Source organism: Monopterus albus, unplaced genomic scaffold (assembly GCF_001952655.1).
Source record: "Monopterus albus unplaced genomic scaffold, M_albus_1.0 scaffold219.1, whole genome shotgun sequence".
Lineage (NCBI taxonomy): Eukaryota > Metazoa > Chordata > Actinopteri > Synbranchiformes > Synbranchidae > Monopterus > Monopterus albus.
The window spans coordinates 884,956-898,377 of record NW_018128099.1 but is presented as its reverse complement, the minus strand read 5'-3'; the positions used below and the strand labels follow the sequence as shown (position 1 = coordinate 898,377).

General features: G+C 40.9%; 1 protein-coding gene across 4 annotated transcripts in view; it reads left to right on the top strand.

Moving 5' to 3' along the window:
* kcnh2b (potassium voltage-gated channel, subfamily H (eag-related), member 2b) overlaps positions 1-13,422 on the top strand; it is a 175,990-nt gene that overhangs the window by 70,331 nt on the left and 92,237 nt on the right. For 3 of the 4 annotated variants that reach the window (XM_020619427.1, XM_020619426.1, XM_020619428.1), the window contains exons 2-5: positions 10,465-10,620; positions 11,136-11,349; positions 11,599-11,936; positions 12,026-12,237. In XM_020619427.1, coding sequence (XP_020475083.1) covers positions 10,465-10,620; positions 11,136-11,349; positions 11,599-11,936; positions 12,026-12,237 — 920 coding nt within the window. Of the gene's footprint in view, positions 1-6,042; positions 6,052-10,464; positions 10,621-11,135; positions 11,350-11,598; positions 11,937-12,025; positions 12,238-13,422 lie in introns of those variants that run through there. The other variant, XM_020619429.1, reaches the window with a different exon arrangement.

Genomic DNA, 13,422 nt, shown 5'->3' with positions numbered 1-13,422 from the left:
TTGTGTTACTTTGTGAAGTGTTCTGACACTAAAGGTTTTCTGGGCCATGAAAGGTCATGAAAGGTCATTTCTGCCCTTCTCTACAGAAGCCTGAAATAGCTGTCCTCTCTTTATCTTCTCCTTTAATCCCACTCCATTGCTCTCTGACCTATCTATTTTAAATCTGTTTTCCTCCCTTTGCTCACCCTTCTCCCTGTCACCACACATTCTGCGTCACCCCTCATACCACAGCTATAAAATTAAATTAGATAGAAAGTGCGATTCTAATTGTGGGATGTCAGTTTTCTTTTACTATTTTAAATACTTCTCTCTGCTGACATTGGAATAGGATTTGAAGAATGTAATAAAAAGCTTCTCCCAGGTAGTGTTTATCAGGGAAAACCAAACACAGTACTGAAAAACCAATTAATTTTACTGATCCATTTCTGTATGTGCTGTCAAAACGTAAGTCCATTACAAGCAGCCCAGTAGTTCAACATGGCAGATGGCTCTCGTCTTCACAATAATTCTGTACACAGAGATGTAGCAAAGTAAGAGAACTTCTTTTTTTTTATTTTTTTGCTGTGTAATTGGAGTGAAGGGAGGCAATTTTCCACATGGCCTGGGTTATAAGCACTGTCATACACCCACACACACACATTTGTTTTCCTTCCTTGATGGGACATTACATTGATTAACATTCATTTCCATTACCCCAACTTTAGGTATAACCACTACTTGTTTAACCTTATCCTTAAACCAAGACGTCACCCTAAAATTCAACAATCTACATGGTGAGTACCAGTATCTGGTCCTCACAAGGAAGGCTGAGTCCCCACAATGTGAGTGTTATTACAGTAGGCACATGCACACACACATACAGAGGACACCTGTCCAAACAGCCTACAGTAGCACAAGTTCTTAAATATTTAGGCCTTGCTAGACTGGATTAATGTGTGTGTGTGTGTGTGTGTGTGTGTGTGTGTGTGTGTGTGTGTCAGCCTTTTGTATAGTGATATCCTTTACTGTTGGCAGCCATTATGCAAAGCACATTATCAATCATGTAGTTGGCCAGTGGCCTCTCTGTAAAATGATGAATGACCGATAAAGATTAATGTTTTACAGAACCATTTACTGCACACTCACACACACACACACACACACACACACACACACACACACACACACACACTTGGTTTCCCTCTTTTTCTGCTCCCCTCTTGTCCTGTGCCTCAGTCTTTCTCTCACTCACTGTCAAACCCCATCACTCACACTCACACACACTCTATAGCAGACTCTCTCCTGTCTCTCACACTCATGTACAGCTGCAGTTGTTAATTCACTGACACCTACATTCTCTCTCTCATACACATGTGCACACTTAGCAGGCATTCAGACTGATCCAGTAAAACTGCAACTCCCTGCTGTGTTTTAATGCATGGGGCTGAGTTGGTCATGTGGTGAGGGGTTGCAGGGGAAGTGTTGTAGCCATGTACGATACAGCCACACTGTCGTGAGCTGACACTAGTGTTTCATTTATATTTCCAGCCTGTGAGTTCCGTTGTGCTTTGGTTAGCCATGCTGCTAACGTAGCCCACTCTACCTTAGCACCTATTAGTCCTACATCCAAGGTGAATACAGAGTCTGGGTGGAGTATCCTAAAATAAAATTAAACTTTTCGGCTTGATACACAAGGCACTGGACAATTAGTTTTTACTGAGAAGCAGAAGGACTTAAATAACTTCATACAGTAGCTGTGCATAGCAAAGCTCCAACTCTGTGCTTGCTCCAGTGTTTGGCTGGCTCATCATTTATTAATTAGAACAACAATCATATTTATCAAATTAATGAGCCTCACAAAATGGATATGGTTTATGGATAATGAGACCACTTATGGATCAGTTTGTTCATTACATGTTGCACTGTAGGACTGTGTATATAATTTTATTCAGTAATTTTATGCTCAACATCACCCCCACCCCACTCCCTCAGTCTGCAAAAAAAAAAAATTAAACTTCACCCTGAAGACTACAGAGCACCTTGTACTGGGAAAATATTGTGAGTACTGATAATACTAAGACTGATTTTTTTTTGGGTAGAGCATGCAGCAATGTGTATGGTGAAGAAAGGGCACTGCACACCAAAGTGTAAACATCCCCCTGTGGTGAAGGACAGTGGGGGGGAGCATCATGATGCAAGGCTGCTTTGCTGCCTCTGGGCCTGGACAGATGTCATCCAGGGGAAAGTCAGTTCCAAACTTTATCAAGGTATCTTACAGGATAGCAGTAGGGTGGCTGTCATCTGAGCTCAGTAGAAGTGCAGTGATGCAGCATGTCATCAGACTGAGGCTGAGCTGAAGCAGTTCTGTAAGGAAGGTTCGGCCAGTAATTAAATTTGTTGGTTCACTTAGTTTTTTTGCATACATTGTGAATGACTACCATAACAGGCTAGCTGTCATACTAACAGTGGATAGTGCTCAAGGCCAATTCTTCATTTCTGGGATTTGGGAGGAGAGCAGGAGGGGAATTACTGACCAAGACTGTAGAGACTCATAATCTCAGGTTAGAATCTAAACCAACAGCTGTTTGAGCTGCAACAATGACCTGAATATTTTCTGATTCAATATTTACACATGCAAAACATAGCTTAAGCACTTTGTCTTCATCTATACTTGAAACTTGGCTGATGATAGCAATAAGATATGATCTGTTATTGCCAAAAAAAAAAAAAAAAATTCAAAGGATTCACATACGTTTACTTGCCAAAGGCAAGACATATCACAGTGCTCTCTCTCTGTGTGTATAAACTAAGACAAGCTCTTGCTGTTGGGCTTTCATCAGGCCTGACTTTGATATATTGCCTCACCAATGGGACCAGCCCTCCTGCCAAATTAAAGTTCCCCTTGCTCCCCAGGCTGGTAGACAAAAAACATGTTAGTCTTTGTTTTATCTGTGTGCTTGTGCATGTATGTACAGCATATGGAAGATTTTTAATGTCATCATCATTTCTACAGTAAAAAAATAATCAACTAGGTATCTCATCTAACACTTTATTTTGTGGGCAGTATTAGCTGATCCTCCTCAGTTTAACCTGTTTACTTCTGATATACCAGTGTAAAATATTCAAAGTTGCATATCACTAAGAATCAACATATGGCATTAAAAGTAAGTTGCACATAGCATCAATACATCACAATCAGCAGTAGCATCAGCATCAATTAAAATGCAGATGAGAAGTGATTATTTATGACATACAATTTAGAAGTGCCATAAACCAGTAAAATGGCAGTGGCACATCAATACAAAACAAGAATTCAGCCAAGAATATACCTCTAAGTGTCTGTCTGTACAGCCTCCTGCAGTACAATCCATGTCTCAAAACTACATGTACGTAGATATCTCATCTGGGCTTGTCCCTTCCCCCACCATATTCCAGTGGGGTTCCAGACAGAAAATACCAGACTTTAGCACTGCTTTTGGATGTTCTACTGACAGAAATGCCAAAACCAAGCAACAAATACAATTTCACAGGTCAGAAGTTACAGTGCCTTGCAATATGTGAATTGTTGATATATCACAAGTAACCCTTCTCTAAAGATAACATAAAATGACTACTGATACTAAGTTATGCTACACATAAGTAAATGTTATGTACAGTACTTTTGGACTGTGAAAATATATACCAAGATGCCCTAATCAGTTTCCAGCCAGTATAAAACATTGGGCTATGTGCCTCTTTTTGCTGTTTTAATGAAAGAAATTCCAAAATCAATCAACAACGAACATTATTTTCACAATATTTATTTTAGAATTTCTTTATTTTGTTTTATTATAAAAGTGCATGACTTAAAATTTAATTTAATTATGAAAAAAACTATACAAATGTAATTAAAACTAAATTGTGAAGTTTGATTTAGAAAAAAAAAATCTATTTACTGTTGGTTGTTATTATGTCTTTCTTTTATTGCCTCTGTTTCTGTTTACATGAGTCCATGGTCCCACCTCCAAAGCTGTAATTGGGTAGCTGACAGTTTTTCATCGTAGTACTGATGATGCATCTTAGAAAAGAAAAGGCTTCCTCAAGCCTCTACATGAAAACATGATAGTTCTTTGCATTGCCTTTGATCAGCTCTATGCTGCCCTCTGCTGTACAACAGTGAATTCTGATCGCATCATCACCTACTGTACAGTATGCTTTCCATTTAACTTATGACACAGTAATATTCTATACATGTGCATGTAGATATCAGCACAGCTGGATAGATGTGGCAGTTTATCCATCGGTCACCACAGACTGAGGAGCAGGTGGAGATAAAGGAAGGGGGAAGCAAAACAGATGGAGAGGCCACAGGAAGACAAAAAGTAAGATAAAAGAGATACAGAGGCTGAGAGGATGGATGTGTCTGTTTGTGGGTCAGAGTCTGCAGATGATGACAACTGTAATAGATGAGTCTCAGGCTCTCTTCTACACTCTGGTTTCTATCACACATCAGTCAGCAATAAAACACACACACACACTGCACATGTATGTCAGCAGCACACTATATTCCAATGATCCCTCACTCAAACTTTGACAGCAATCCCTAATTTCTCTGAGTCACTGTCTATACTTCTGAGACTGTTTCCCCCTCTTGTTACCAAGGTGACAACGTTTCCATAGTTTCCATAGATTCTTAATTCCTAATTATTATTAATATTAATTATAGATGATAAACTCAGCAGTTAGTAGTGCTGTTTTGAGTTTACTATTTTAATGTTAGTTTTTTACATTTGCCACTATAAAGACATGGCACTTTTTTTTATATGACTAAGTTTAGTAGTTTAGCCTTTCCAACCACTAGGAAAGTTTTTTCCCCTCAACTTCCTCTTCCTGCTCCTCAGTTCTCTTCCTCTGTTCCTCCTTTATGGAGATAAAATACTATCAAAGATAAAATACTATCAAAAAATGTTACAAATGCGTGTTTAACGTTTTGTCTGTAACAAGCGATTTGTGTGTGTGTGTCATGAGGATCACAAATGTGTGCTGCGCAATCTGCACGTATAAAGCCATTTATGTGTGTGTGTCATGCTGTTCACAAATGCATGCTGTACAAACTGCACATAAATCACATTTTACAAATGCTTAAAATCCATTTTTTTGTGTGTGCAGTTCTTTAGAAAGTACGTACACATTGCTACCTACGCATGCGTGGATCGTCTAACACACACGAATCACCTTCTGCGCACACACGGATTTTTGAGAGTGTTTTTCCGCACTCTCAAAAGTCCACGATCCACGAATGTACGGTGCGTTTAAGGACACGTGGAAAACTCGGACAGGAGTTTATAGTTTTTCCAGTAGGGCATATTTTAGTGATGCACATATTCCTCCCGACGGAGTTTGTTGTTGTTTTTCAGTGGGACATGTTTTAGTGATACACACCGCTAGTAAGTTTAGTATGAAAACAGTCACAGGTTGTCTCTCCTTCGAATCTATGTATCGAACCATCCACTTATCTAGCATAGCACGACAAACCGTGGAGCATAGATTTAATATCAGTGGCGGGCCGTCAGGGCCAGCAAGGCATTCTCTGCTGGCCTAAACACTATTAGAAGCACTGACCTACATTTACAACCAAAATTCTAATATTTGTTCCATGAAATTGTATTAATTTATTCCCAACCGTCTGTTCTCTTCATTTCGTAGTATTTCTCTTGGCTGCACCGCTTCAAGTACGTGTATGTGGATGTTAGATTTTTTGTCCAATCAGATTTCAGCCTCTATGTGTTGCCATGTCAATCTAATCTGCCCAGGGCCTTTAGAATCAGAAGTGCTGTTAGATTTGAAATCTGATTGGTTAAAGAAACAGTCCCATTGCTAATATAGTTTGTTACATTAATTTATGCTGCGTTTCAGTACCATCCTAAGCCCTTTTCTAGTTTTGCTCTGACCAAACAAGGACGGAAAATCTTGATGTGATTGTGGGCCAGCTAGCTGGCCCAGTGAGGCAGTACACTCAAAACAATTTTGACACATATGCTATTTATTTATTTGCCAGACTGTGCAAATTTTAGCCAGACATATCTGTCTGGTGTAAGTGTGCATTCTTGTCTGTCTGTGGATGGAGGAGGATGAGAATACAATCTAACATCCACATACACGTACTGGAAGCGGTGCAGCCAAGAGAAATACTACGAAATGAAGAGAACAGACTGTTGGGAATAAATTAATGTAACTTAAACTATATTAGCAATGGGACTGTTTCTTTAACCAATCAGATTTCAAATTTGCCTCACTGGGCCAGCTAGCTGGCCCACAATCACGTCAAGATTTTCCGTCCTCTGATTGTTTGGTCAGAGCAAAACTAGAAAAGGGCTTAGGATGATACTGAAACGCAGCACAACAAACTCTGTCGGGAGGAATATGTGCAACACTAAAATATGCCCTACTGGAAAATCTATAAACTCCGCAGGGCGGAACATTAACTTTAGCTTCATAACTTCCAAATTCTAAATATATAAAAATTTAGAACATGCACCACAAACTGCAGCCATCTGAAATGTTCTCTGTTAAAACGTGTTATGTATTAGATATTTTTGTTTATTTTATGTAATGTCCATTTGGAATAGCGTTGTGTAAATACTTTTGTTTGGGAAACAGGTTTGGAAACTCAGATGTCCGAGTTTTCCACGTGTCCTTAAACGCACCGTGCATTCGTGGATCGTGGACTTTTGCGGAAAAACACTCAAAAATCCATGTGTGCGCGGAAGGTGATTCGTGTGTTAGAGCATCCACGCATGCGTAGGTAACAATGTGTACGTACTTTCTAAAGAACTGCACACACAAAAAAATCGATTTTAAGCATTTGTAAAATGTGATTTATGTGCAGTTTGTACAGCATGCATTTGTGAACAGCATGACACACACACACAAATGGCTTTATACGTGCAGATTGCGCAGCACGCATTTGTGATCCTCATGACACACACACACAAATCGCTTGTTACAGACAAAACGTTAAACACGCATTTGTAACATTTTTGATAGTATTTTATCTCCATAGTGAGGGAGGGAGTGAAAGAAAGATGAAGGGTCGAAAAGTGCGCACAAATGAATAACAGTAAAGTAAATGGAGAGAGTGATCACCAGCTATAATAGGGCACTATATACTGAGATATGTCTAATTAATTCTTAAAAGCAACAAGCTTAAATACATTTATCCATACTATACAGCGCATAAGTGTTTAATTGTCTGCTCGATTTGCAAAGCCCACAAGCACTGTCTGCTAACCGCTCATTGAGAGTTCTGGCCTTCATCAAGCACCATGGAAACTGCAGAATTTTCCACTGGAGTAAACTCTTTTCTATTCAAATAGCATCAGCTGACCTCTAACTTGCACTGTTCCCACTACCTAGGCCTGAGTTCTCTCTCACTCACCCACTTCCCCACATTCTCCTGCTTGCGTGCACAATACAGCATGTCTGCGTGATCTTGAGTTTACTGTGTGGTTTTTGCAGCTCTGTTTTTTTTCCGTGAACTCTGTTACCTCATTCCTCTGTGTTCTGTAAATGTTTTGTTGAATTACAACTCCAGCTGTGAGATGTTTTGTTGAACTAGAAACAGTTTTTTTTAATCTCCACTGGACTGTATGGTTCATCCTCTGGAATTTTTTATGTACATATCTGTCTGGTGTAAGTGTGCATTCTTGTCTGTCTGTGAACAGTGAGTGTGCAGGAATGTCCGGCACATAAGGATGGAGGAGGATGAGAAGTATCAACAGACCTACAGAGGAAATGAAACTTGTCTTCTGACACTATTTTCACCCTCCATTTCTCCTCCACCTCCCTCACTATGTGAAATGCCAGATTAAAAACAATGTGGTCACACAGGTCAAAATCTTCATTTAACCACAATATGAATGAGAGAAGAAAGAACAACATATGTGTCAAATTTGTTTTGAGGGCAGCCTATGGGGTCATTAAAAGGGTTTAAACTATATTGCTCCGTGATTTAATTAAAAAGAACATGACAGGCTGAGATGCTCAAAGTTCCAGCTACATGCTGCAGAGTCCGTTTTCTTTATTAAGTTATGAATATCTGCAAAGCAAGCAGAATGCTTCCAAAACATGTCACCATTTGATATTAATTTCATTTCACTTTCTAAAATTTGCACAGTCTGGCAAATAAATAAATAGCATGAATAGTGGTGAATTGGAGTTAAAAATGCTCTCTCGTCTTTTTATTTTATTTTGTCCATTTATGTTTTGTGCCTTGTCAGCAGGGATGAAATGTAATTAAAGAGTGAGTTAATTCCTGTGTGCTTTACCTGGATGGACCTCAATTTACTGATGTCTCCTGGTGTAGTGCTGGTGTTTTGAAACCCTCGTGACATGTAATCTGTGTGAGGTCTGTGTGTCTGCCTGCGTGCACATGTATGCATGTTTGTGGTGTAGGAACCACGCCTTGGAAAGCGCAGGTATCAGGTACTGACTTGTAATTTGTTAATAGCACTGTGTGTGACATGAGCAGAGCGAGTGAATGAGACATTCAGCTGACTGTGCTGTATGCGTTTGGCAGCACAATCTCTTACAGTGTCAGTGGTAGTGACATTTAGACAGCGTGGCTATTAATCCTTTACAGGTGCCTTATCATTCTGTCATATTTTGTACAGTAAAGGCACCTAAAAGAACTCACACCTCACTGTGTGTAACTGTGTGGTTCATATACTATACATATATACGCTCACCAGCCACCACTACACCTGTACGACTGTGTGCAATTCAATACTTTCACCTTAATATCTGTTTAGGAAGGTCAAAATGTTTCAGTCTTTGGTGAAGTTGTCATAAATGCCTAAATTCAATTATATGTTTATTACTGAGGTCATAGGCGGTGTTGTACCGGACTACATTATGTTCAGAGGTGTCTCTGTATTTTTGTCCTCCCCAGCTACATACATGAGAGGGTCCCAATATTAACCAGTGATGTCCTGCAGGCTTCTCCATACAAGGTTGTTGGCTGAAAACTGTTTTCAGGTTTTCAGTATAGTTCCTCTTGGCTACCCTGATCTTTGCTGTACACCAGAAATATTTTCATAGCCTCTGAAATGCAATACAAACGGCCAAAAACCTTTTGAAAAATGATGAAGCTTGTTCTGCAATTTGCCCATGTTTGAACCAGGTGTTGCTGAGCTTTATCAAGCAGCTTTAGGCAACTGCAGTGTCATGGTTGTTAATGAAAACAGGCATGAATGGCCATGACCCGGTCACTTATGAATGAATTTTAAACTGGGCATCTACTTAAAAATGTGCAAATAAGCATGCACACAAACACACATACACACATGCTGCTGGATATGGCCAGATGGTGTAATCCTTTGGTTTTCTGTGTGCTTTCATATTTTCCTCATCCTCTGTGGATTATGCAGTTGTCCAATCGGATTTCAGCTCACTCTCCGGCAATGCTGTGACATGAGTGACAGGCGAGTGGGTGGGTGATTTAGGCAGACATGCAGCAGACAACCTGTACATCACATTGTACAACAAACCTTGCTGGCTATAAGAGCTTCACATTGCCTAAACCACTGCTATTTGTAGAGCCGGTCACTGACCATCACTGAGCAGGTAAGAGATAGAATGGACGGTATGCTGGGAAATGTGATAGTAGCTATTTAACATCAAAAACCAAGTTTAGGCAGCATAGACATCTGTGTTTAGAGGATGGAAATATTAACGTATGGATTGCTGTCACACACTAAGTAGCTTTCATGATTCTCAGAAAGCTAGTGCACATTGTGGGGCCTTTTTTTGACACTGCAAGATGGATGCATTTTATTGTAACATGGTTTTGTTACGACAGTGGGGGACAAGGAGCTGTAGAGTCTGGAGGGACACTTTAAATTGGATTTTAATAATGTCAATAATAATTTGAGAGTAAAATTCATTTTATTACCGTCTGTTACATGGAGCTCTATTTGAATATTCCATAACAGAATAAAAGTTTCCACATGGAGCAACATCCTGTTTAGTTCATCTTAAATATGAGCTGGATTTGCATGTTCATTCTTTATATGTTGTAGAAAACTCCCAGTCGGTGTCATATGTTGCCCAGTTTCACTCTTAACTGTTTTCGCTGCTGCAGGTGGAAATTTGCAAATGTGTCCAATTGTGTGTGCTGATCAATTAAGTGTGTGAATGTTCACTTGTGTAATTAATGCATGTACTATACAGCCATAGGTAACGTGCAAGGGTGCATCTATAACTAGTTTCTGCACAAAGATGTATTATGTAGGATTTCAGGCTTTTAACAGTGACTTGAACTGTGTGTTGGATATTAAAAGTCCATTCTGCTGCTGCCCATGCTCATTCTATTACCTCCAATAACCTCACCAGGGTTGCAGGCTTTAATCCCACTTGTAAAACTGTGGAACTACAAAGGCCCTTCATAAAAGCCTCCACCGAACACAATCAGTCTGACTCAGCTTTACTATCCCTCTGCCCACGCAGGTCAGTGCTTGCTGTGTATGGTGGACGTGGTGCCAGTGAAGAATGAGGATGGCGTTGTGATCATGTTTATCCTCAACTTCGAGGTCATGACAGAGGAGGCACTTCGATACCGCAAACAGGAACTCAACCACCGCCTGCCCACCTGGCTTGTCACCGGTAGCTAATGACTAACCTTGTTGCTTTGTTTGTTGCTTTCTGCTCTGTGATTATCAAGCGAGGTTTCAACACTGAGCACCACAGGAAAAACACAAGCTCCAAGTTTTCCTTCATTAATTCATTTATTGTGCTGCTTTGTTGCCCTCCACTCACTACTGAATGATTTATAATTCGACCTGACACTAAATGGCCATAACTATTAATAAAGAAGTAGTAGTCTCTCTCTCAGCTGAACTCCTCATTTTTTACTTTGGCTTAAACCTAAATTTACTCAGTGTTACTATTTGAGATTCCAGTAGATTGTCTCTGAAATTGTCAAAACTCCCTCTCTCATAGCATGACCTCCACTACCTAGAATATATCTTCCAGTATTATCCCCTCTCTACTTGTTTCTCTCTTTCACACTTTTCTTTCCCTCTCTCACACCTACTCTTATTCCTGCCACACGTTAATATTAGAAATGTACCTGTCACTCTGCAGGCAGTGAGTTTTTTCCTTCATCTTCTCTCCACCAGGTCATCCTCGAGGCTTCAAGCTGCGTTTCCCCCTGCTGCGCTCCCTGTCCAGCAGTAAAGCGTCTCTGGACAACAAAGAGGCCGGTCACATACCCACTGCTGCACCCCTGTCGTTGCACCCAGAGCACCACAGCGACAAATCCTTAGGTCTAGGGGAGTTCCTGCCCCTTCCCCATTTAGCACCAAACCACCAAGAGCAAAGTAGTGGAAGCAGGTAGACCAAGGACATGTTTGGGACTTAAAAAAGGGTTCTTTACTGTTGATGTGGAACATTTCTTGCACTTCTTTACAAGTAAAGCTCTTTGTAGAAAACTAATCTTAAATGCATTTTGCAAGGAAATCTTCTTGTCCTTTTTTTGTAGTTGGCTAAAAATAGCTGCATTTTGTTTTGCTCAAGGGCCTTTTAGTTTGGAAAGACACTTGCCATCCTGTCAAAATCCATCACAGCTTTTCTGTTTTCTAGGTCAGGTCTGCAGAGTTGGCCTGAAGACCATCAGGAGGACCAGGCTATCCTACTGTGCTCAGAGCCTCCTGTGCATCCTCCTCCACCTCCACCTCTGTCCCACGGAACCCACCTGGTGGGTCCCCTCACTCAGTCGTCACCCTGTGTAGCACCCCACCACCGCCTCAGCCTCAACCCGGACGCTTCGGGCTCTACCTGCTCCCTGTCACACAGCCGCTCGCGGGAAAGCTTCCACAGCATGCGCCGCGCCTCCTCTGTAGATGAGATTGAGGCCATGAGGCCCGATTGGGAAAGAAAGAACCGGAGAGCGAGTATCCGACAGGGCAGCAGCAGCACCGGTGAGAAAGAGGAGGTGGTAAAACAGCGAGTCCTTTTTACACTTTCCTTTGATTTAAACCTTATTGTTTTTTCTTGTGTGTGTTTGCAGGTGCAGTAAACAGTAAGTCCAACATACTGAATTCCACATCAGACTCGGACCTCATGCGGTACCGAACCATCTCTAAAATCCCGCAGATCACTCTCAACTTCGTGGATTTCAAACCTGACCCACTCATCGCCTTGCCCTCTGGGGAGATGGACATTATAGCTCCATGTAAACTCATAGACCGGACGCACAACGTCACAGAGAAAGTTACACAGGTAGGACACAGTTCATGTGTGGAGTGTGTGGGTGGAGAGAGACTGTGCTTGTGGTACAGCATTTTTGCCTATGTGAACCAATCTGAGCTGCTGATATACATATTTATGGGTCAGAGTTTATGGTTTTAGTTAGTGTTAGCTTACACTGAGCTTGAGGAATTAAGCATGTGAAATATATACACTTCTGCACGCAAGTTCTCAGACAGATATGTAACTAAGTAAACATAATTTACTTACCCCCTGCGAGCTACTTTTACTTGATGTAATCTGGCACATTTTCCTGGGGAGATAATGGCTGTTGTATCAGCTTAAGTGAATGAGAATATGAGGCTGAGGTCTGAGGAACCGATGATGATGGAGAGTTGCATGGCGTCATCCTAATTAGCGGTAATTGATTTAGGGAATAACAGAGAAAGGATGGATGGGACATGTTATGAAGCAATGATTTCATTTGTGCACAATCTCACAAGCTTGTGTTCTCCAGCTCCCATGTCCCTCCACTGACAGAACAGTCGAGTTCATTACCTCTTGAACTGTAATTGCTTTAAAAAGCTCATTTTGCTCCTTCTTAAGTTCTGTCTTACATAGTCAGTTCCTGGTTACAGCGACACTTCCTATTGCTGTTTGCATTTTGGTTGTAGGAAACAGAACATACAGTAAAGTGCAAAACATATGAGAGCACTGGATCACATATGTCAGCTATGATTCAACATGATGACTTCGGTGGTGTCACTGTGGCAGGAATTTTGATGTTAAATGATTTATGTTTGGATACACCAACTGTTTTTCACTACATTGGCAAAAAAAAGCATTTGTTGTGGTCATTTACTTGTGGAGAAAAGGATATAACCATGTGGGGACTTTTGGTGAGAGGTCTATATATGATAGATTATAAAACCTTTTTTTTTTTTAAATTGTAATTGTTGTCAGAGAAGAACTTTACAGGGAGGGTAGGGAGGTGAACAGTCCGTGCTGGGGGTGGGTGGGCTCCTTGAGGATGGAGGCAGCTTTCCTACGCACCCTGCGGTGATAAATGCTCTGCAGAGAGGGCAGTGGAGTCCTGGTGATCTTCTCCGCAGTCTTTACCACTCTGTGCAGGCGCTTGCGGTCCATAGCAGTAGTGCTGCCATACCAGACAGTGATGCGGCTGGGGAAAAATGTCCCCAATAAGCCAGCGGTAGAAGT